Here is a 23,624-nt window from a genome sequence, read left to right as displayed (position 1 = left end):
CCTGCTACACAGATCTGGCCATGTGAGTGCCTGTAATTCCACCAGGACTTCTAATCAAAAAATCAATGCAGGCACGGAGAGAAGATATAGCTGGAAAAGCACAACAGCCTAGGCACATCTGCAAGCCTTAATAAGGGAAGCAGATTTAGATATCATTTCAATCACAGACTGCTGGGGGTACAATGAAGTGGATATGTCCATGTTTGGTTATCTGTTTAGAAATAATAAAGACTAGCAGCAAAAGTAGTAGCATTTTTTTTAAATGTAAAAGAATAGTATCCAAACTATCAAAATCCACAAGTCTGGGAGAAAGAGGCAGCAATTACTATTTTTTTCAGGGAATGGTGATGGTATTTCCATCCACACTTATGGGCCCAGAGTCTGTCCATTTCTTCTATTTTAGACCACACAACATACAAAGGATAGGAAAGAAAAAAAAGGCAATGATGCTTGGATTAATCTTTTAATATGGCACATGTTTTTCACTAAATCTCTTTCTTAAGCACTGAGATTATCAGACTTTCAACAGCTGCAACAGAAAAACTCCAGCTTTATGAATGATAGTGATGCAAGCAACAGGAAACCTAACAAAATTCATTACTGTTTCCTAAGGAAGAAAAAGAGAAACCCAACATAGAACTTTTCATTTTGGCAGACTGCCACAGCGAATAAGAAAACTATTTTTCATTTTTGTTAACACCAAGTTTTACTCCCATCCTCCCCATATCACAAAAACTGAGCTAGACACATATTTGGCATTTAGACACATATTTGGAATTTGACATTTAGACTAATTCACCTTTTCCAAATCTGAGCTTGACTGGTTCCATTCTCAAGTGCATCAGTTATTTCCATGTCAAAATAGGCAAGTCAGTCAACCTCAACCTCCATTGTCTTAGATAACTTCAGTCAGAGGATCCCAAGCCTGTCCTGAGGAATCCCACAATCAGCTGAGTTTTCTGGATATCCAAAATGAATATGCACAAGATTCTGCATGCACTGCCTCCACCATATGGAAATCTCTCATATACATATTCATTGCAAACACCCTGAAAACCCAACAGGCTTGGGGTCCACAAGTTTGGGAACCTCCGATTTTAAGGCAATTGAGTGTGAAGTGACTTATTTGTTCAAAAAGTTCACAGAGATATGATTTGACCCTCCTCTTTCCCATTTACCAAGCTGCTACTACTCCACTCTATTTCACCAGCATCTTTCCATCAGACTCTATGAAACCCTTATATGTATTGATGATACAGAACAAGGGCAATTTCAAAAACTGGAAACCTAAAACCAAATTACTTGCTGGGAATCTTCTCATATTCTGAGAGGGCCAAGCTTGCGTCTGTTACTAACCCAATAAAACTAAGTACTTTTAACGCAACTACTTCTACTTCCTCTGAGGTTCCCACCTGAGCTTTAGAAAACTCGAATTAAGAACCCCACAAACGGGCCTAGCGTTCCAGGTAAGCAGGTCATGCGAATTACAATGGCCTTTGGCCTACCTTTACAAATATTCATTATGCCTATAAAGAAAACCAGGCTCGGGTGCAGCCCTCCCTCTAATTGTGGGTGGGTGGAGGTGCGGGTGCTGTTTTACTCACCGTTGCCACCCGCAGAACCCGTCACACTCTCTTCACTCTGCCCCGGGCAAATAGGCGTGCCAGCCCCATACTGTGGCGTGCGCTCCCCCCAGTGCAGGTTGCGGCTGCCGGGGATGTCCGGGGGTGTGCTCACCCAGTGGTGGGGCGGCAACGGCTCGGAGGACCCAAACGACCTTGCAGCGGAGCCCGGAGCCAGCACCTCCTCTCTGCCCCCAGCACCGCCACCTCGATAACCCAAACCATCGAAACCGTCGGGCCGCCGGGGATGCATGAAAGAGCGGGGCTTAAGACAGCACAACTTTTGTCCTAAAGTACGGGATCAAAGCAACAGCACCGTCCCGGGCCCTACAATCACATTCACCACAGTAGTAACGGTAGCTACCGCGCATGCCCGCCCGCCCGCTCTTCTTGGTGCCAAAGCGCGCTCTCTGACGTCACTCACCCGCCCAATCAAGACGATCCGTCTCTGGGAATCTTGGACTTTGTAGTTCTTTTTAAGTTCAAGAATTTTAGTGAACAACTGAAATGTTGTAAAAATCTGAAATTGTTGTTTTTCTACTTTGGATTGATGGTCGTTCGTATCTGCATAGTCAGAATCACACACGAGACAGAGCTTGCTTATGTTCTTTAACGTAACTCTGGGCATTGAGATCTTTTCTTCTAAGAATGGGTAGAAACAGTGAGGTCTCTCTAGACGGAAGTATTTGGGGTGGCAACAGGACAGGAGGCATACTAGATATGCAGGGAGGCAAGCCAAACTGACACTTTCCTCACATTGGGACCGATGCTTAGAAATTCACAGTAGAGTTTTACCGTGAAACTAGCGAAGAAAAATTGCCGAGGCACGCTTAATGTAAGAAACCTGGTGTAATTTCAGACGCTTCTAAATTCAGCAGGGACATACATAACTTACAGTATTGTGTAAGTTATGCAATTAAGTGGGAGTCCCCTCAATGTCCTGTGTATGCCCCTTTGCACAAAAGTGCTATGTAAGTTGAGTTGATATTTACAGAATAGCTCATCATACCTCTAGAGATACAAAGTTACCCATCACTCCTTCCACAGACCCCGGTCACAGTGACATTCCAAAGTTTCTCTCTCATCCTGTCTGCTCAACAATTTGCACAGCCACTATCTTCACCAATCGAGCATGGGAGTGGATCAGTGGCGTAGCCACAGGTGGGCCTGGGTGGGCCGGGGCCCACCCACTTTATGGCTCAGGCCCATCCAACAGTAGCACATGGTAATGAAAATGCTGCTCTCCACAATACTGGCACCTTCGCATGCTCAGTTTTCATCGCATTCCTGCTGCAAACTACCAAGGTGGAGACTGGAGAGAAGCATTTTCCCACCAACTGAGATATTTTTTTGGTGTGGGGGTGGGGGAGAGAACATTTGGTGCCCACCCACTTCTTGCCTAGGCCCACCCAAAATCTGATGTCTGGCTACGCCCCTGGAGTGGATCAACAGTCTGGAATAGGGATCCAAGGTATTGAGCAGTTAAGCGGGGCTGGGAGCATGCTGCACTCTGATAATGTTTTCCAGTGCAAAGATTTGGGAGAGATACTGGTGCCAGAAATGGTATTCAAAGCTGACGAGACAGAGAAACGGAATTAAAGACCTCATAGACCTCCCAACCAGAAACACAACAAGATCAGCTCAAACATATCTTAACCTCCACTACCCAAACAACAAAGGACTCAAATACAAAACATATGCATCCAGCTTCTCCTATTTAAGTGCACAACTAAGGAACACACTACCAAAAACAGTAAAAACAACATACGACTACCTAAAGTTCCGGAAGAAAACTAAAGACGAACCTGTTCCAAAAGGCATACCCCACTAACCCAACATAAGAACCAGAAAGCCTGCTACACAACAACACCAAGACTATAATGGACTCACCCCTATTCCCCTCTTCACACTTCATCTTTCCCAATGCATTTACCGAAGGTGAACCATACCCTACCACAATCACAACTTGTACTTGAGCACACTATGTATTTGTTCAGACCAGAACCGGTGACCGCTGCTACAGCACTATGTAAGTCACATTGAGCCTGCAAATAGGTGGGAAAATGTGGGATACAAATGCAACAAATAAATAAATAAACCTGGAGGATGTAATGGCACAATTTGACAAATTGAAGAGTAGCAAATCTCCTGGACCAGATGGTATTCATCCCTGAGTACTGATAGAATTGAAAAATGAACTTGCGGAACTATTGTTAGTAATATGTAATTTATCTTTAAAAGCAAGCATGGTTCCGGAAGATTGGAGGATGGCCAATGTAACGCCGATTTTTTAAAAACATTCCAGAGGAGATCTGTGAAATTATAGAGTCTGACGTCGGTGCCGGGCAAAATGGTAGAGACTATTATAAAGAACAAAATTACAGAGCATATTCAAAAGCATGGATTAATGAGACAAAGCCAACAAGGATTTAATGAAGGGAAATCTTGCCTCAACAATCTATTACATTTCTTTGAAGGGGTGAACAAACGTGGATAAAGGTGAGCTAGTTGATATTGTGTATCTGGATTTTCAAAAAGCGTTTGACAAAGTACCTCATGAAAGACTCCAGAGGAAATTGGAGAGTCATGGGATAGGAGGTAGTTTCCTATTGTGGATTAAAAACTGGTTAAAAGATAGAAAACAGAGAGTAGGGTTAAATGGTCAGTATTCTCAATAGAGAATGATAGATAGTGAGGTTCCCCAGGGGTCTGTGCTGGGACTGCTGCTTTTTAACATATTTATAAGTGATCTAGAGATGGGAGTAACTAGTGAGGTAATTAAATTTGCAGATGACACAAAGTTATTCAAAATTGTTAAATCACAAGAGGATTGTGAAAAATTACAAGAGGACCTTACGAGACTAGTTGACTGGGCATCTAAATGGCAGATGATATTTAATATGAGCAAGTGCAAAGTGATGCATGTGGGAAAGAGGAACCCGAATTATAGTAACGTAATGCAAGGTTCCACATTAGGAGTCACCGACCAGGAAAGGGATCTAGGCGTCATCGTTGATGATATGCTGAAACCCTCTGCTCAGTGTGCGGCAGCTAAGAAAGCAAATAGAATGTTAAGGTATAATTAGGAAAGGAATGGAAAACAAAAATGAGGATGTTATAATGGTGCAACCACACCTCGAATATTATGTTCAGTTCTGGTCACCGTATCTCCACTGTATTAAAAAAGGTACAGATAAGGGCGACAAAGCCTTTGATATGGTCCCCCACAGAAGACTCATGAATAAGCTGAAAGGACTGAACTTAGGACTGAAAGTGATGAACTGGATAGGAAACTGGTTGACTGACAGGTGGCAGAGGGTGGTGGTAAATGGAATCCACTCAGAGGAAAGGAAGGTGAGCAGTGGAGTTCCTCAGGGGTCGGTGCTGGTGCCTATTCTGTTTAATATATTTGTGAAGATATTGCTGAAGGGGTGGAGGGAAATGTTTGCCTTTTTGCAGGTGAAGATAGCTAATAGAGTGGGTACCCTGGAGAAAGTAGAAACAATGAGAAGGGATCTCCAAAAGTTAGAAGAATGGTTGAGGGTCTGGCAGTTAAAACTTAATTGAAATATAATCATTAAACACAGCTATGTACCATTGCAAAATTATTTATTAATCCTCTTATCATAACATATATAAATATATCCTACTACTTGCTTTGGATTTAAAGCGAGTTATAAATATTGGAAAATAAATAAATAAATGTCCAACTTCAAGGACTTCCTCACATGCTTCCAGCAGGCATTTGATGAGCTGGGGCATTTCTCCTTGGTAGCTTCTGAGCTCCTGTACCTACAAGGGACACTAACTGGGGCAGTATGCTATTTGATTCCAGACCCTGGTTTCAAAATTGTAATGGAATCAGGAAGCCCAGGTGGCCATCTTTTGGCAGGGCCTGGAGAGCACATTAAGGAAGAACTTACGGGGTGGAATTTCCCCACCAATTTGGGTGACCTGGTTTTCCTATATATCAAGATTGGTATTTGTATTCAAGAGAGGACTAAAGAATGTGGAGGCAGATGCCACTCTACATGGTTGACAACCTAGTTTCAGAACCCCATGGACCCATAGATACCAGCTGCTCCTGCCACCCTGGAAGAGGAGGTTCCCATGCAGATAGGATGTTCTTGACTTTTGGAGGAGGAGAAAGAACATTGGAGAATGTAAGACCTATGATTATGCTGTGCTGACCTAGTACATTATGCTAATCGATGTCCCAGGTAACAGGGAAAACCTGAGGGCCTAGGATAGGTAGGGAAGGTTTCCCTAGGTCCATTCCGAGTTGTTACAACCTCTGTTATTACCATACCAGTCACTCTTCAATAGGGAGATAAATCATTGTCCAAGTCGTCCTTGATTCTGGAGCTGCCGGGAACTTTGTGGACAAACAGCTTATTTTATTTATTTAAAACAATTTGTAGTCTGCCCATCTAAAAATCTGGGCAGAGTACAATTGTAATCAAACCACATAAAACACCATCAATATGCCAGTATGACATTTCTGTTACTCCCCTCAGAGAACCTCTTTGTGTCTCCTCGATCTGCCAGGGCATCTGTTGACAATTACTAGACCTATTTCTCTTCAGGTGGGCTCCCAGCATCAAGATACAATAGAATTCTATGTATTCCCCAGATTTGTCAATCAAATAATTTTGGGGCTTCCTTGGTTACAGAAACATGAACCTCATATCAATTGGTGACCAGAGATATTCTAGCCTGGGGTCCAACTTTTTTTCAGTCTTGCTTAACGCCTGTTCAACTTCGGCTAATCCTACCTAAGATTGATTCACCTTTGCCTCTTGATCTGCCGGCCACCTCTGCCTCCAATTCAGATGTTTCCGTCAAGAAACAAGCCATGAAACCGCCACCTCACCAGGAGTGCCACTCCAGGGTAAGGTTTCCTCACCTTCCATCTCCAAATCCCGACCCATCATGGACCCTGCAAAGATTCGTGCTGTCTCCCAGATCACTGTACCTCTGGAGAACACTCTGGAACCCTAAGCAATCAAGGAATTGGGTCTTCTGCTGAACACGCAACTTCAAACCTACAGGGTGCTCGGGAAAAAATGAGACCTTTCATTTTAGGGTACATCAATACTAGTGGCCCCAAATGTCTCATGGTATGCAAGATATTCTAGATGCTAGGATTAGGGGGAGACTACACTATCTTCTTGCTTGGAAGGGCTGTGGATCTGAGAATAATATTTGGGAACCTGCTGTCAATGCTCCTGCACTTATAAGATGTTTTTCATCATCTTTATCCCCTCAAACCCGAACCCATGAGTCCAGGGTAGGGGCTTCAGGGAAGGGGTACTGTCGTGCCCCTCAACTGTTATCCGTGGTCTCCAGCAGTATTCTGTGCCAGAAGAATTTGTTCTACTGTTTGGAACACTGCACTTCCTTTTCTAGGCCTGCAAGAGGGCACTAACTGATGACATCACTTCCTGTCTAGTGGTATATAAGGAAGTTCTTGACTCTCAACCAGTGCCTTTGCAACAGGTCTCTTAGCTTTTGCCTAGTGCGTTGCTACACCTGTTCTAGTGCCAGTTTGTGTCTCCAGCCTGCCTGCCCTTGTTCCGGTGTTCATGCCTTGCCTTGTTCCAGAGTCTTGCCTGTCTGTTCTTGCTTAGCCCTGTTCCAGTGTCTTTGCCTGCTTTGCCTTGTTCCAGTCCTGTCTGTTCTGCCTCGCCGTGCTCTATATTCAGGCCTAATGGTTCCTGCCTTGCTCCAGTGGGTCTTCCTGATGGTTTCCTCTACCCTAGGGCTCTTATAAGAGCCACCTGTTGACATCTGGGCTGTTTCTACCTGCTGCTTGCCCTGACCTCTGGGATTGTTTGGACTTTCTTGAGCCTCCTCTGTACAACTGTTGGTATCTGGACCTGCTCGCCTGATGTGGCCACTGTTATAGTACTCTTACTCTTCTGGTGAAAGTCTAGGCTTCGGCAGCCCTGGTCCTAGCCTGGGTGTGAGTAGGGTTATCATACATCTGGGATTACCCAGACATGTCCTTTTTTTAGGACACCACGGGGTGTCCTGGCAGATTTTGCCAGCCTGCCCGTTTGTCCTGGTTTGCAGGTGGGTGGGCAGGTTGGCTGGCTGGCTGATGGGCTGTACTCTGGTGGGCTGCCCCAGAAATCTTCAAACTCCCTCCTTCCAATCCCCCCCCCAACTGCAGTATTATCAAGCCCCTCCTTCCAATAACCCTCCCTTCCAGCCCCCAGAACATCACTAACCCCCTCCTTCCAATCCCCCCTCCCACTGACATATGACTCGGGCAAGCCAGCCTCAGGGTGTCCTCCTCCTCTCCCCTCCCCTCCCGTACCTTTTCCTTTTTGTGCCTGGTGCTCTAGTGGCCTTTCTTCAAAATGGCTGCTGAGAGTTCCAGCAGTGACCTCATGAGAATTCTGCAGAAGTCTTGCGAGGTCACCATTGGAGCTTTTGGGGTCATTTTGAAGTGGCGCTGGCAGCGAATGGGCTGCAGAAGCCATGGACAGGAAATAGGGTGCTCTTTCCTACCCTGAAGAGAGGCCACTAGACCACCAGGCACGAAAAGGAAAAGTTATGGGATGGGAGGGGATGTGGATCAGAATCATGTATGTGGATGGGTGGGGGGATGGAGCTGTAAAATAAGATTGGGGAGGGGACATACATGGGGGGAGAGGGAGTGAAACTGGTTTTATTCCTCCTTTTCTTGGGGGGGTCAAGGTGGCACTGCGGTGCAGGAGGTGTGAAAAGGGGTGTGATGGGTGTCTTTTTTTTTTTGTCATGGCAAATATGGTAACCCTAAGTGTGACTCACCTGACCCCCAGTCGGGACCTACCTAGCCTCCAGGTTAGGTAGGCAGCGTGAACTCAGCTGCTGCTCAAGGGCTCACCCTCCTCAGCCCAAGACAAAAAGCTTTATACCTGACCCTCAAATACAGCAGCCCAGGATAGTTGATTACTTGACTTCCTATAATCCACCTACCTTGTCTAATAAATGTAAAGCTAGGCTTGTGAGGCCAGTTATCCCACTGGAGATTGGGATAGTAGTAGACTGTCAGTTTGGGGTGACCTTTATGATGATTCTACTTTGATGACATTGGAAGCTCTTGCACACACTTTCCAACTTCTACCCCTCCCCCCCTCCATTGGTTTGCTTATTTACAACTTAAACATTTGTTAATAAGAGGGAAGTTTTTTTGAAAGTGTAACACTAGGGGGCGCTGTGCTTATGACAACACAAAAGCCACCAGACACAATATGCGGTATATCGCTTTTATTGGTGATACATATGTGAACACATACACCAAGATACTTACAGCACCCGCAATTCAGTCAGCATCTGGGAAGACCACCAGGGAAGCACTAGCTCTTCCTCAGAGATTGCAGGGAAATACCCTTCACTGAACAAGGCGTCCCTACGTTCAGGCAAGCTTCTAAAGAAGGTCCCTTGCTCCCCCCTCTTTTATAGTGTGAAACAAAGGTGCCTTTCCCAGACTTGCACAAGCTGGCATCCCTTAAACAACCAGCCTGTTTCCCATAACAGAGAATAATTCCCCCAGACCTGCACAGGTTGAAGGTGCCTTTCCCAGAGGTGCTGGCATCCCTTAAACAACTAGCCTGTTTCCCATAACAGAGATATCAACACATAATTACAGCCAAAACATTCCACTCATTCCATCCCCAGCTGACCTTCAATCCCATGTATTACATTGTTAACTAGAGATGCTGCATATCTTGAGGACATTTGTAAGAGTTTCATAATACTAAGTACTTGAATAACTGTTTTATACAGCTGGTTGATTGAGGTATATCCTCCTGGTTTTAAACACAGGGCTCAGTGGGGTAGGGAAATTGGGTCAGATGATGATGAAGCTGATTGCATTGAAGCCCTGTTGCCTAAGTAAGCAGTGTCATTTCACACCCAGGAAAATCATGTTAAAATGATATACCATTGGTATTTAACACCGGATAGGCTGTATAAATGGTATCCTACAGTTTCTTTTCAGTTTTGGCAAGGATGTTCAAGCATTGGAACAATGATCCATATTTGATGGACTTGTCCCAAGGCTCAAGCCTTTTGGAAAAGTGTCAGATTTTGGCTTAAATTACTTACTGGTTTGTTGGTTGCCTGGGACCCTGGTATATTTTTACTCAGCAAAGCAATTCTGGGACAGATCCACACTAATGTGTTTATGTTTCAGCACTACACAGGAAACAGCGAACCAACCTGGCAGTGCTGACACATATGATGTACACACAGAACACCACAAATCCTCCCAGACTCGAAAACCACACAGGAAACAGCAAAGACAACTCAAGGAAATACCTTGACAATACTTAAATGTTAAAAGTTTATTGTACAACTTTATAGACTCGACATGGCCATGTTTTGGCTGACTGGCCTGCCTCAGGAGTCTCTCAAAGATGTCTGTACAATTGGATCAAAACTGAGGTCAGTATCGGCCTTATTTTTGAAAGTGATGGGCGCCCATATTTCGACCCAAATCGGGAGATGGGCGCCCATCTCGCAAAGGCACCCAAATCGGTATAATCAAAAGCCGATTTTAGGTGTCTTCAACTGCAATCTGTCGCGGAAATGGGCAAAGTTGACGGGGGTGTGTCGGAGGCGTGGTGAAGGCGGGACTGGGGCATGTTTAACGGCCGAGGAGAGATGGGCGCCCTCGGCCGATAATCAAAAAAAGAAAGGCATTTTAGCGTGAATTTAGATCACTTTTTTGGACCCTTTTTTTTTCACGAACAAGTCCCAAAAAAGTGCCCTAAATGACCAGATGACCATCGGAGGGAATCGGGGATCACCACCCCTGACTCCCCCAGTGGTCACTGACCCCGTCCCACCAAAAAAAAACCCAACTTTATCAACGTTTTTTTCCAGCCTGTATGCCAGCCTCAAATGCCATACCCAGCTCCATCACAGCAGTATGTAGGTCCCTGGAGCAGTTGTTAGTGGGTGCAGTGGACATCAGCCAGGTGGACCCAGGCCCATCCCCCCTACCTGTTACACTTGTGGTGGTAAATGGGAGCCCTCCAAACCGCCCCCAAAACCCACTATACCCATATCTAGGTGCCCCCTTCACCCCTTAGGGCTATGGTAATGGTATAGACTTGTGGGGAGTGGTTTGGGGGGGGATTTGGGGGCTCAGCACACAAGGGAAGGGTGCTATGCACCTGGGAGCTATTTTAAATGTTTTTTTTTTAATTTGTAAAAGTGCCCCCTAGGGTGCCCAGTTGGTGTCCTACGAATCCTGACCCCTCCCACGACCCATTGCCTTGGATTTGTTCGTTTTTGAGCTGGGCGCCTTCGGTTTCCATTATCGCTGAAAACCGATAGCGCCCACCTCAAAAACGCCCAAATCCTAGGCATTTGCCCCGCACAACCCATATTATCAAAAGATGGGCGCCCATCTTTTTTTTTAAATACGTTTTGTCCCACCCCTTCGCATGGGCGCCCACGGAGATGGGCACCCATTTTCGATTATGCCCCTCTATATGTTGTAAAAATCACTGTGAAAACAGGTAAAGTGGAACCACTCCGTGAAGTGCTCTAGTCTTGGTGGGAAAGAAGAAAACTGCCATAATGTACCTCATAACTCTCAGATCCAACCGCTTCTCTGGACCGACGACAAAACGTTTCCAATCCAAAAAAATAAAAGTCTTTGAGAGACTTCTGAGATTCCTGAGGGAGGCCAGTTGGCCGAAACACAGCCATGTCGTGCTTATAAAGTTGTACAATAAACTTTTTACATTAAGCACTGTCAAGATATTTCCTTGAGTCATCTTTACTGTTTCCTGTGTGGTTTTCGAGTCTGCAAGGATTTGTGGTGCTCTGTGTGTACGTCGTATGTTTCAGCACTGCCAGGTTGGTTCTGGCAGCCTCATGGAAAAACCCAGGTGTACCCTCAATTCGCAAGTGGCTCAACAAGTTGCGATGCATATATTAAATGGAATATTTAATTATTGTTTGATATTACTCACTTCCAAAGTATGGACCAAGATATGGCGACCTTTAAAGGATAAATTGTGATTCACTATTGTGTTCCGCTGTTAATAGTCCTTTTGAGATTGATGGTGGGCACTTTAATTCTCTCACTTAGATTTGTTACCCAATTTGTTGGGAGGGAGGGGGGTGTTTCTGTAGTTGCGTTTGTTTTTCTTTTTCTTTTTTTTTTGTTTGAGGGTATTGAAAATGTGACCATTTTCAAAAAGATAATAGGTTTCACATGATTTGTATTTTGTACAAGCAATGTTGATACTGTTTCTTCTTTGATGTCAGCTTATATATTGTAATTTCTATACCTCTTTTGAAATTAAAAAAAAAAAGACTTTATGGCTAGACCTGTTTCTTTTTTTTTTATTATCTATTTATAGATTTATATTCTTTACAAGCCATTACAACTTGAACAGGAAAAAACCAGACAAGAATAACTTTAAAAAAATCAAATCTAAGCAGAAGAATTACTTTTACATCTTATATTAGACAACAAATAGTGGTGGGAGGATCCTTATAAAATCAAGAGATGAGACTCTAAAGAAGAAAATATTTATACACTTAAAGAAAAAGGCCTAACACTTTATCTTCAATTATTTTGATAATATTCGCCAAACCATAGATCATGAATATGCGAATTACGCAGGACCATTAATAACTTTTTTTTGGTCGATAAACTGTCTTAAATGTTCTGGATAGAGAAAAACATATTTTATTCCCAGATATTTTATATTGCATTTTCAGGGATAATTTAAATTAAATTATGCTCCCAAGGCTATTGTCTCAGTTTTTAACGCCAAGAAAGCTTTTCTTCTCTCCTGGGTTTGCTTGGTGACATCAGGGAAAACCCATATTTTTCCTCCATAAAATAATGTTTGCAAGTTTTTCAAGGCTAATCTTATCACAGCTTCTTGATCTTGTTCGAATATAAATGAAACAAGTAAAGTTTGTCTCTCTGTTACTGCTGTTAATGACGTTTCCAATATTTCTGAAATATTCAATTCCTGAGCTTGTGGTAAATTCTGTAGTCCATCTTTTTTCTTCTTATTATTAGGCAAATAATATATCTTATTTAAAGGCGGAATAGTTCTGGGGTAAATTTCAAATTCTCAATCAAATATCGTTTAAATATCTCCAACGGAGCATATATAGGCATTCGAGGAAAGTTCAATAAACGAAGGTTTAACCTTCGATTATAATTCTCAAAATATTCCATTTTACGATGTATGATAGAGTTATCCTTTACAAGTTGTACCGAAGTTTCTTTCACTCAATTCATTTCTATATTCATAGAATCTATTTTCTCATTAACTTCAGTTTTCATAGTAACAAGAGCTGTGGATAAATTTTGAACTGTACTCACTAATGTCTCTATTTGGACTGCTGAATTCATCACAGTCCGATCCAGGCGCTGGAGTTCATTCCAAATAGACTCCAGCGTTACCACCGCCGTGGCTTTAGCTGTTTCTAATTCAGCCAGGAGATTCAAAATTCTCCGGGCCTCAGTCGGAACATCGTTCTTGGGCCTGCGATGTGGTCGACCTCCATCTACCTCAGGTGCGGAAGTTCCGCCCCATCGATCGAATCCGGCTGGCTGCGGTGGCGGGAAAAGAGTTGGAGGGGATAATGTTGTGTCCAGTCCCAAGGTCTCGGACTCTCCTTGATCCGAAGGCTCAGCGGGAATCTCTCCGACATCAGAATGGTAGGCTGCCTCGTGGTATATCTCTCTATGCTCTGCTGCGTGGGCAATGAAGTTCTGGTCGGCGGGGTACTGACCTTCACGGAGCCTTTCATTTTTGTATGAGGCATTATTGTTTAAAGAAGTAAAGAAAAAATATAGACTGGAAATGCTGCTAGCACAGAGGTCATTCACGAGACACTCAGAGTGCCGCCATCTTGCTCCGCCCCCCCTGCCCACCGGCGCATGGCTAGACCTGTTTCAATGTGACCAAAAGGTGCCCCAAATGACCACTGGAAGCATTAAGGTATAATCCCCCCCCCCCAAGGTGTGAAAGAAATGGTATATACTGGCGTCTATGACAGCTTCAGATGTTATTGCTAGTCCTTCTAGAGCAGCAAGCAGGTCCCTTGCTTAGTGGTCGGTGCAATGCACTGTAGAGAAGGGGACCCAGGCCTATAACCCACTTTTGTGGTGGAAAGTGTGAACCCTCCAAAATACACCAGTACAGTAGATTTTTGGTGGGTTTTGAAGGGCTCGCCAGTGCCTTAGGTCAATGTTTCCCAGGTCTGGTCTTGGAGTACCTCTTGCCCCAGTCAGGTTTTCAGGATATCCACAATGAATATGCATGAACTTGATTTGCATATCTTTCAAAGATATCACCAAAACAGGGAATATAGGGTATCCTGATAATGAGGTTGCAAAAGAGACCGTAGTAGATCAGGTGTCCTTAAATAAAAATAAAAATCAGACAAAAGATTTCAAATTAATACTGTCAAGTACTAAGCATCATGTAAATTTGAACAAACATACTTTGAAATGTCTATATACGAATGCCAGGAGCCTAAGAAATAAGATGGGAGAGTTAGAATATATTGCACTAAATGAAAAATTAGATATAATAGGCATCTCTGACACCTGGTGGAAGGAGAATAACCAGTGGGACACTGTCATACCAGGGTACAAATTATATTGTAGTGATAGGGTGGATCGAATTGGTAGAGGGGTAGCATTGTATATTAATGAGAGCCTTGAATCAAATAGATTGAAATCTCTGCAGGAAACAAAACACTTTTTGGAATCACTGTGGATTGAAATTCCATGTGTAAAGGGGAAAAGGATAGTGATAGAAGTGTACTACCGTCCGCCTGGCCAGTGTGAACAGAAGGATGCAGAAAGTTAAAGGAAATTAGGGATGCGAACAAACTGGGCAACACAATAATAATGGGTGATTTCAATTACCCTGATATTGACTGAGTAAATGTAAAATCGGGGCACGCTAGGAAGGTAAAATTCCTTGATGAAATCAAGGACAGCTTTATGGAGCAGCTGGTACAGGAGCCGACAAGTGAAGGAAAAATTCTAGACCTAGTCCTAAGTGGAGCACATGATCTGGTGCGGGAGGTAATGGTGTTGGGGCCGCTTGATAACAGTGATCATAATGTGATCGGATTTGATATTAGCTTTGAAGTATACATAGGAAATCAAATACATTAGCATTTAACTTTAAAAAAGGAGAAACTTAGAGGAGCAACTGCAAGGGTCAAAAATTTACATCAGGCATGGATGCTGTTCAAAAACACCATCCTGGAAGCCCAGGCCAAATATATTCTGCATATTAAAAAAGGAGGACAGAAGACCAAATGACAGCCGGCGTGGTTAAAAACTGAGGTGAAGGAAGCTATTAGAGCTAAAAGAAAATCCTTCAGAAAATGGAACCAACTGAAAATAATAAGAAACAGCATAAGGAATGTCAAGTCAAATGCAAAGCACTGATAAGGAAAGCTAAGAGGAACTTCGAAAAAAATATTGCGTTGGAGGCAAAAACACATAGTAAATTTTTTTTAGGTATATTAAAAGCAGGAAGCTGGCAAAAGAATCGGTTGGACCGCTAGATGACCGAGGAGTAAAAGGGGCGATCAGGGAAGACAAAGCCATAGCGGAGAGATTAAATGAATTCTTTGCTTCAGTCTTCACCGAGGAAGATTTGGGTGGGATACCGGTGCCAGAAATGGTATTTGAAGCTGACGAGTCAGAGAAACAATGAATTCTCTGTAAACCTGGAGGATGTAATGGGGCAGTTCTACAAACTGAAGAGTAGCAAATCTCCTGGATCAGATGATATTCATCTCAGAGTACTGATAGAACTGAAAAATTAGCTTGCGGAGCTATTGTTAGTAATATGTAATTTATCCTTAAAATCGAGCGTGGTACCGGAAGATTGGAGGGTGGCCAATGTAACACCGATTTTTTTAAAAGGTTCCAGAGGAGATCTGGGAAATTATAGACCGGTGAGTCTGACGTTGGTGCCGGGCAAAATGATAGAAACTATTATTAAGAACAAAATTACAGAGCATATTCAAAAGCATGGATTAATGGGACGTGGAGGGGCATAATTGAACAGGGCGGCCAAGTTTTCCTGAGGGCGTCCTCGCAGGACGTCCCGGCGAAGGTGCAGGGAAACCTATATTATCGAAACAAGATGGCCGGCCATCTTTCGTTTCGATAATAGGGTCGGGGATGCCCAAATCTCAACATTTAGGTTGACCTTAGAGATGGTCGTCCACGATTTTCGGCGATAATGGAAACCGAGGACGCCCATCTCAGAAATGACCAAATCCAAGCCATTTGGTCATGGGAGGAGCCAACATTCATAGTGCACTGGTTCCCCTGATATGCCAGGACACCAACCGGGCACCCTAGGGGGCACTACAGTGAACTTCAGAAAAAACTCCCAGGTGTATAGCTCCCTTACCTTGTGTGCTGAGCAGTGGCGTAGGCAGAAGTCAATTTTTGGGTGGGCCAACAGGTTGGATGGGTGGGCACTAGACAGTGGTGTGCTGGTAAATGTTTAACAACAGGCTCTCTCCCCTGTCCACCTCTGTGCCCCCCCCCCCCCGTCCACCTCCCCTCAAAATTGCAGAGCTGGCTATAGCCGGGGAGAGAGCCTGGGGGAGGGGAGGCAATGCATTACTCTCTCCAGGAAAAAAAAAACATTAAATGATCCCAGGTTCCAATCTAATTCATATTTAATGTGGGATAAAATGCCATAAATAAGTAAATAAATATAAACTTTTAATGTTGAGCACCTGATTCTTAAAGTGGACATATTCCAAACACTATAATGAAAATAAAATGATTTTTTTCTACCTTTGTTGTCTGGTGACTTTGTTTTTAAGATCATGCTGGCCCAGTATCCGATTCTGCTGCTATCTGTCCTCTTAACTCCGTTTCCAGGGCTTCCTTTCCATTTATTTCTTTACTTTCCGCCTTTCTTCTTCATTTCTTGCTCTATATCCGTAAGTAAAAGCTGGGTCCTCTGCAGACTTGACTGTCCAGTGGATCCAGCTTCTGCCTATTTTCTTCATCCATGCGCAGTTTTTCTCCTCTCTTCCTTTTCCCTCATCTCATCTCCTTCCTCACTCTCCTCTCCCCTCCATCCATACCCAGCAATTCTCTTCTCTCCCGTCCCCTCCATCCATCCATACCCAGCAATTCTCTTCTCTCCCCTGTCCCCTCCATCCATCCATACCCAGCAATTCTCTTATCTCCCCTGCCCCCCTCCATCCATCCATACCCAGCAATTCTCTTCTCTCCCCTGCCCTCCTCTCCATCCACCCATGTCCAGCAACCTTCCTCTCTCCTTTTCCCTCCCCTCCATCCACCCATGTCCAGCAACTCTCCTCTTCCCTCCATCTATACCCAGCAATTCTCTTCTCTCCCGTCCCCTCCATCCATCCATACCCAGCAATTCTCTTCTCTCCCCTGTCCCCTCCATCCATCCATACGCAGCAATTCTCTTCTCTCCCCTGCCCCCCTCCATCCATCCATACCCAGCAATTCTCTTCTCTCCCCTGCCCCCCTCCATTCATTCATACCCAGCAATTCTCCTCTCTCCCCTGCGCTTCCCTCCATTCATCCATACCCAGCAATTCTCTCTCCCCTACCCTTCCCTCCATGTCCAGCAATTTCTCCTCTCTCCCTGGGCCCTGCCCTCCCATCCATCTCCTGCTCCTTCCCTCTGCTGTGCCCCATTTCTCCCAGTCCTATCCACCCTCTATTCATCACCCCTCCCAGTCCCATCCTTCCCTCTGCTCACCACCCCTCCCAGTCCCATCCATCTCCTGCTCCTTCCCTCACTCTGCTCACCACCCCTCCCTCTGCTCACCACCCCTCCCTCTGCTGTGCCCCACCTCTCCCAGATCAAGTTGCGCCCCGCCCGCCCGCGAGGTCCAGGATCACCGATTCCGTGACCGTCTACCCCTCTCTTCCTCCCTCCGGCGCTTCTACCTGGGATCCCGGCAGCATTGGCTATGTATCCACGCTGCCTTCGCACTGCCCTGGAAGCCCTCTCTAAGAGAAGGCTTCCGGGGCAGTACGAAGGCGCCCGCCCGCGAGGTCCAGAATCGCGCGATTCCGACTCTACCCCTCTCTTCCTCCCTCCCTCGGTGCTGCAGTAATGTACCTGGGATCCTGGCAGCATTAAGGCTTCCGGGGCAGTGCGAAGGCAGCGTGGATACATCACTAATGCTGCCAGGATCCCAGGTACATTACTGCAGCACCGAGGGAGGGAGGAAGAGAGGGGTAGAGTCGGAATTGCGATCGGCGGTGGCAAACTGTTTGGGGTCCGGGAGCTGACACTCTGCTTCTGCTTCTGGGTGGGCGAGGCTGAGGCAAAACTGGGTGAACCTTACCCATAGCTACGCCCCTGGTGCTGAGCCCCCCAAAACCCACTCCCCACAACTGTACACCACTACCATAGCCCTTAGAGATGAAGGGGGCCACTTAGATGTGGGTTTGTGGTAGGTTTTGGAGGGCTCACATTTATCACCACAAGTTTAACAGGTAGGGGGGGATAGGTCTGGGTCCGCCTGCCTGAAGTGCACTGCAGTACCCACTAAAACTGCTCCAGGGACCTGCATACTGCTGTCATGGAGCTGGGTATGATATTTGAGGCTGGCATAAAGGCTGGAAAAAATATTTAAAATTTTTTTTAGGGTAGGAGGGGGTTAGTGACCACTGGGGGAGTAGGGGGAGGTCATCCCCGATTCCCTCTGGTGGTCATCTGGTCATTTAGGGCACATTTTTGTGGCTTGGTCGTAAAAAAAAAGGAACAAGTCGGCCAAGTGTTCGTCAGGGACGCCCTTCTTTTTTCCATTATCGGCCGAGGACGCCCATGTGTTAAGCACGCCCCAGTCCCGCCTTCGCTATGCTTCCGACATGCCCCCGTGAACTTTGGTCGTCCCCGCAATGGAAAGCAGTTGAGGACGCCCAAAATTGGCTTTTGATTATGCCAATTTGGGCGACCCTGACAGAAGGATGCCCATCTCCCGATTTCTGTCGAAAGATAGACGCCCTTCTCTTTCGAAAATAAGCCTGAAAGTCAACATGGATTTAGTGAAGGGAAATCTTGCCTCACCAATCTACTACATTTATTTGAAGGGGTGAACAAACATGTGGATAAAGGTGAGCCGGCTGATATGGAGGGGCATAATCGAATGGAAACGCCTATCTCCATGGGCGTTTATCTCCGAGAATGGGTCCGTGAAGGGGCGGGCCGAACCGTATTTTCGAAAAAATAGACATTTTTGATCTGGGCGTTTGTTTTTTTTAGCGATAATGGAAACTAAAAACGTCCAGCTCAAAAACGTCCTAATCCGAGCCATTTGGTCGTGGGAGGGGCCACAATTCGTAGTACACTGGCCCCCCTGATATGCCAGGACACCAACTGGGCACCCTAGGTCAGTGCAGTGGACTTCAGAAAAAGTTCCCACATGCATAGCTCCCTTACCACGGGAGCTGAGCTCCCAACCCCCCTCCCCCAAAACCCACTACCCACAAATGTACAACACTACCATAGCTCTTAGGGGTGAAGGGGGCACCTACATGTGGGTACAGTGGGTTTTGGAGGCCTCCCATTTACTAGCACAAGTGTTACAGGTGGGGGGGATGGGCGTGGGTCCACCTGGCTGAAGTGCACTGCGGTACCCACTAAAAGTGCTCCAGGGACCTGCATACAGGCAGGCCTCTAGGACTGGTTGCTGCTATATAACACTGGCACACCAGTTGACACCTGAACACTAATCTCTCCGAAAACATCCTTTATTGGAATAACCGCCTTTACTCACAGTTAACTGCAGATCAGAGGTTGTGCCCCACTGGCAACGAGTCTCCCTGGTACTGAGATGAGCAGTAGGTCAGAGCTGGCAGAATGCTGTACAATGCCCTCTTTCAGCCACATTCAAGGTAAGAACTAAGTTGTCTAACGTGGCTAACACAGGAAAGGGAACTAAAACTGGCTTACAAAAATGGCCACTACCGCAAGGACTACAACAGGAAACACAACAGGGCACACTCTGACCCAGTAGGCAGGGGGAAAAGCACCATGGGAGAAGAGCCTACCAACTACCAACATCGTGAGACTGTAACACAAGCTAATGAAATCACGGAGCCCAATACCCTACACCCACCACAATGCAATGCTGATGTGACCCTGTACTGCACCCGAGAGCCACATCTGACCCAGGGAAAGGCTGTGACAGGATCGAACACATTCTGCTGTTATGGAGGTGGGTACGGCATTTGAGGCTGGCATAGAGGCTGGAAAAAAAGTTTTTAAAGTGGGTTTTTTTTGGTGGGAGGGGGTTAGTGACCACTGGGGGAGTCCGGGGAGGTCATCCCCGATTCCCTCCAGTGGTCATCTGGGCAGTTGGAGCACTTTTTTGGGACTTGTTCGTGAAAAAAAAAGGGTCCAAAAAAAGTGACCCAAAATCGCGGTAAAAACGCCTTTTTTTTTCGATTATCAGCTAAAGACGCCCATCTCTCCTTGGCTGATAACCACGCCCCAGTTCTGCCTCCACCATGCCTCCGACACGCCCCCGTCAACTTTATTCGTTTCCGCGACGGAGTACAGTTGGAAACGCCCAAAATCGGCTTTTGATTATACTGATTTGGGCGCCTTTGCGAGACAAACGTCTATCTCCCGATTTAGGTCGCACTATAGGCGTTTTTCTCTTTTGAAAATAAGCTGGATTGTGTATCTGGATTTTCAGAAGGTGTTTGACAAAGTACCTCATGAAAGACTCCAGAGGAAATTGGAGAGGCATGGGATAGGAGGTACTATTGTGGATTAAAAACTGGTTAAAAGATAGAAAACAGAGAGTAGGGTTAAATGGTCAGTATTCTCAATGGAGAAGGGTAGTTAGTGGGGTTCCCCAGGGGTCTGTGCTGGGACCGCTGCTTTTTAACATATTTATAAATGACCTAGCGATAGGAGTAACTAGCGAGGTAATTAAATTTGCTGATGATACAAAGTTATTCAAAGTCGTTAAATCACGGGAAGATTGTGAAAAATTACAAGAGGACCTTACGTTACTGGGAGACTGGGCGTCTAAATGGCAGATGACGCTTAATGTGAGCAAGTGCAAAGTGATGCATGTGGGAAAGAGGAACCCGAATTATAGCTATGTCATGCAAGGCTCCACGTTAGGAGTCATGGACCAATAAAGGGATCTAGGTGTCGTCGTTGATGATACGTTGAAACCTTCTGCTCAGTGTGCTGCTGCGACTAAGAAAGCAAATAGAATGTTGGGTATTATTAGGAAAGGAATGGAAAACAAAAATGAGGATGTTATAATGCCTTTGTATCGCTCCATGTGTTCAAAAAAGATATAGTGGAATTAGAAAAGGTGCAGAGAAGGGCAACGAAAATGATAAAGGGGATGGGACGACTTCCCTATGAGGAAAGGCTAAAGCGGCTAGGTCTCTTCAGCTTGGAGAAAAGGGGGCTGAGGGGAAATATGATAGAGATCTATAAAATAATGAGTGGAGTTGAACGGGTAGATGTGAAGCGTCTGTTTACGCTTTACAAAAATACTAGGACTAGGGGGCATGATGAAGCTACAATTTAGTAAATTTAAAATGAATTGGAGAAAATTTTTCTTCACTCAATGTGTATTTGGGCTCTGGAATTCATTGCCAGAGAATGTGGTAGGGGCGGTTAGCTTAGCGGAGTTTAAAAAAGGTTTGGACGGCTTCCTAAAGGAAAAGTCCGAAGACTATTATTAAATGGACTTGGGAAAATCCACTATTTCTGGGATAAGCAGTATAAAATGTTTTGTACTTTTTTGGGATCTTGCCAGGTATTGTGACCTGGATTGGCCACTGTTGGAAACAGGATGCTGGGCTTGATGGATCTTTGGTCTTTCTCACTATGGCAATACTTATGTACTTATATGCACTTATGCATATATTGCCTCCATTATATGCTAATCTCTTTCATGCATATTCATTGTGGATATCCTGAAAACCTGACTGGCAAGGGGTTTTCCAGGTCTGAAATTGGGAAACACTGCCTTAGGTGGAGGAATGGGGAGCTGAAGGCCTGTCACCTGCATTAATGATCATAAAAGAAAGTGATACTTCTCACTTGTTCCGAAGTCCCAAATGTCTAAAGGTGTTTTTTTCTTGGAGAAAACACACACACTTCAAAATGTACCTGGTTAGGCTTGTAGGGATTACTTCACTGTGCCATATATGGCTTCCCAGACCACATAAGGTTTGATTGAGAACAGGAGACAGCATGACGTAAAAAAGTTGAAGTCAATTAGGTTAATCTCTCTTTCCTTTCCCCTGCACAGCTGTTTTTCCACGTACACTCAAAAGAAAACAAACCTATGAGCTGCTGCATCCACCTTGTCGTTCTTTATTGTTGGTAACATTTTTATTTAATCTCACTATTATTTTCAAACATGCCAGCTTGTGCAGCATATGAATATACATAGAGGAAGTATAACGGAATAACTTTTTATAGGTAGAGCTGTAATTTGTTATAAATCATAATCAGTGTGTCATTTGGAGGGGCTGGTTATAGGGATACCCATAGGCGGTCGGTGGCCCAACTGTTTGGGGAGGCTAAAGGGGGCGGGGTTATGGGGTGGGGCCAGGGGTGGAGCTTAAATCCATAATTGTCTGATAACACACAGAAAAAAATAAATAAATAAAAATAAAAGTCACAATTAATACCTTTTATTAAATTTAGATATTAGATATGTATCATATGTCAAAGAATAAAGTGGTTGCTCAACTGCAAAACACTATGCACAACTTTGTGCAAAAACACACTCAGAACCTTACTGTACCATAAATATTACACTGGGCAGAACCTAATACACCAATATACCACCCATACGGAAAATGCAGACCGTCAACAATATGAAACAAGGGATCATATCATCACAATTCTCATGTAGAGCCACAAAACACCCTAATTCATGTTTAATGTGGGATAAAATGCCATAAATCAGTAAATAAATACAAACTTTGAATGTTGAGCACCTGATTCTCAAAGTGGACATATTCCAAACACTACAATGAAAATAAAATGATCTTTTCTACCTTTGTCTGATCATGCTGGCCCACTGTAACATCTTCCAAGATCAGGATGTTCTCCTTGTTGGTCTGGATAGCCTGTGTTGTCCAATTAAGAAAGCCCGTGATGAGAACAGTTTTGTCAACCACTGCAAATTTGTGATGCATGTACCCCGTGTGCTGGTCATGCCGCACTGCGATACCTGCTTTCCGCAACACTCCGACCTGCGAGCCTTTCACCGCCATGTAATCGGAGTCGGCGATGAGGCAGACCCGCACGCCCCGCCGGTGCAGCAGCAGCACGGTCCGCGCCAGCTGCGGGTTGGAGAAGGAGAAGATTCAGAGCTCGAGGTTGCGGCGGGCCGACAACAGGCACAGCATGAGGCGGCTCAGCGAGCTCTCGGCGTGCGGCAGGCTGCAGCGCAGGGGCCGGCTTGGCCGCAGCAGTGCTTCGGTGCATGTGGGTGGCACCGGGAAGAAGAGCACTTCGGACGCCGAGCACCGCTCTTGCCGCCCCCGCAGTACGAACAGCAGGAGCCGAGTGACGCTTTCCAGCCCCGGCGCCAGCAGCAGCGACGCCAGGCCCAGTGCCTTCCATGAGGCCGCAGTAGCCCACATGATCAAGATTGGGCTGGGGAGGCTTAGCCTCCCCAAGCCTCTTATACGGGGCGCCTATGGGGATACCCTAGCATGTGTTATATTCATGCAGAGATCTTTTTCTCCTGGTAAAGGGCCACTAAAACAGACATCATGTCATGAGAATCAGGTGCTCAACATTCAGAGTTTCTATTTATTTATTTTCTTATTTATAACATTTAAATCCCATATTAATGGACCTGTTTAGTAAACTGCACTTTAGGTGTGCTAATGTTTTTAGCACACGCTAACACTAGAGACACCCATAGGAATATATGGGTGTCTCTAGCATTAGTGCATGCTAATTTTTAGCACAGGTTAAAAACGCT

The 23,624-nt window shown here is 45.1% G+C and overlaps 1 protein-coding gene and 1 pseudogene across 1 annotated transcript in view; both read right to left on the bottom strand.

Moving 5' to 3' along the window:
• Window positions 1-1,994, bottom strand: part of SLC25A46 (solute carrier family 25 member 46) — a 98,658-nt gene extending 96,664 nt beyond the window's left edge. The window contains exon 1 of the mRNA XM_030193466.1: window positions 1,605-1,994. Within this exon, the coding sequence (XP_030049326.1) occupies window positions 1,605-1,875 (271 nt within the window). The 5' untranslated portion in view covers window positions 1,876-1,994. The remainder of the gene's footprint in view (window positions 1-1,604) is intronic.
• Window positions 1,995-12,882: 10,888 nt separating this feature from the next.
• LOC115461896 lies at window positions 12,883-23,277 on the bottom strand (annotated as a pseudogene).
• Between the last annotated feature and the right edge of the window lie 347 nt (window positions 23,278-23,624).

This window comes from Microcaecilia unicolor, chromosome 2, assembly GCF_901765095.1.
Source record: "Microcaecilia unicolor chromosome 2, aMicUni1.1, whole genome shotgun sequence".
Lineage (NCBI taxonomy): Eukaryota > Metazoa > Chordata > Amphibia > Gymnophiona > Siphonopidae > Microcaecilia > Microcaecilia unicolor.
This window is presented reverse-complemented; position numbering and strand designations above follow the sequence as displayed.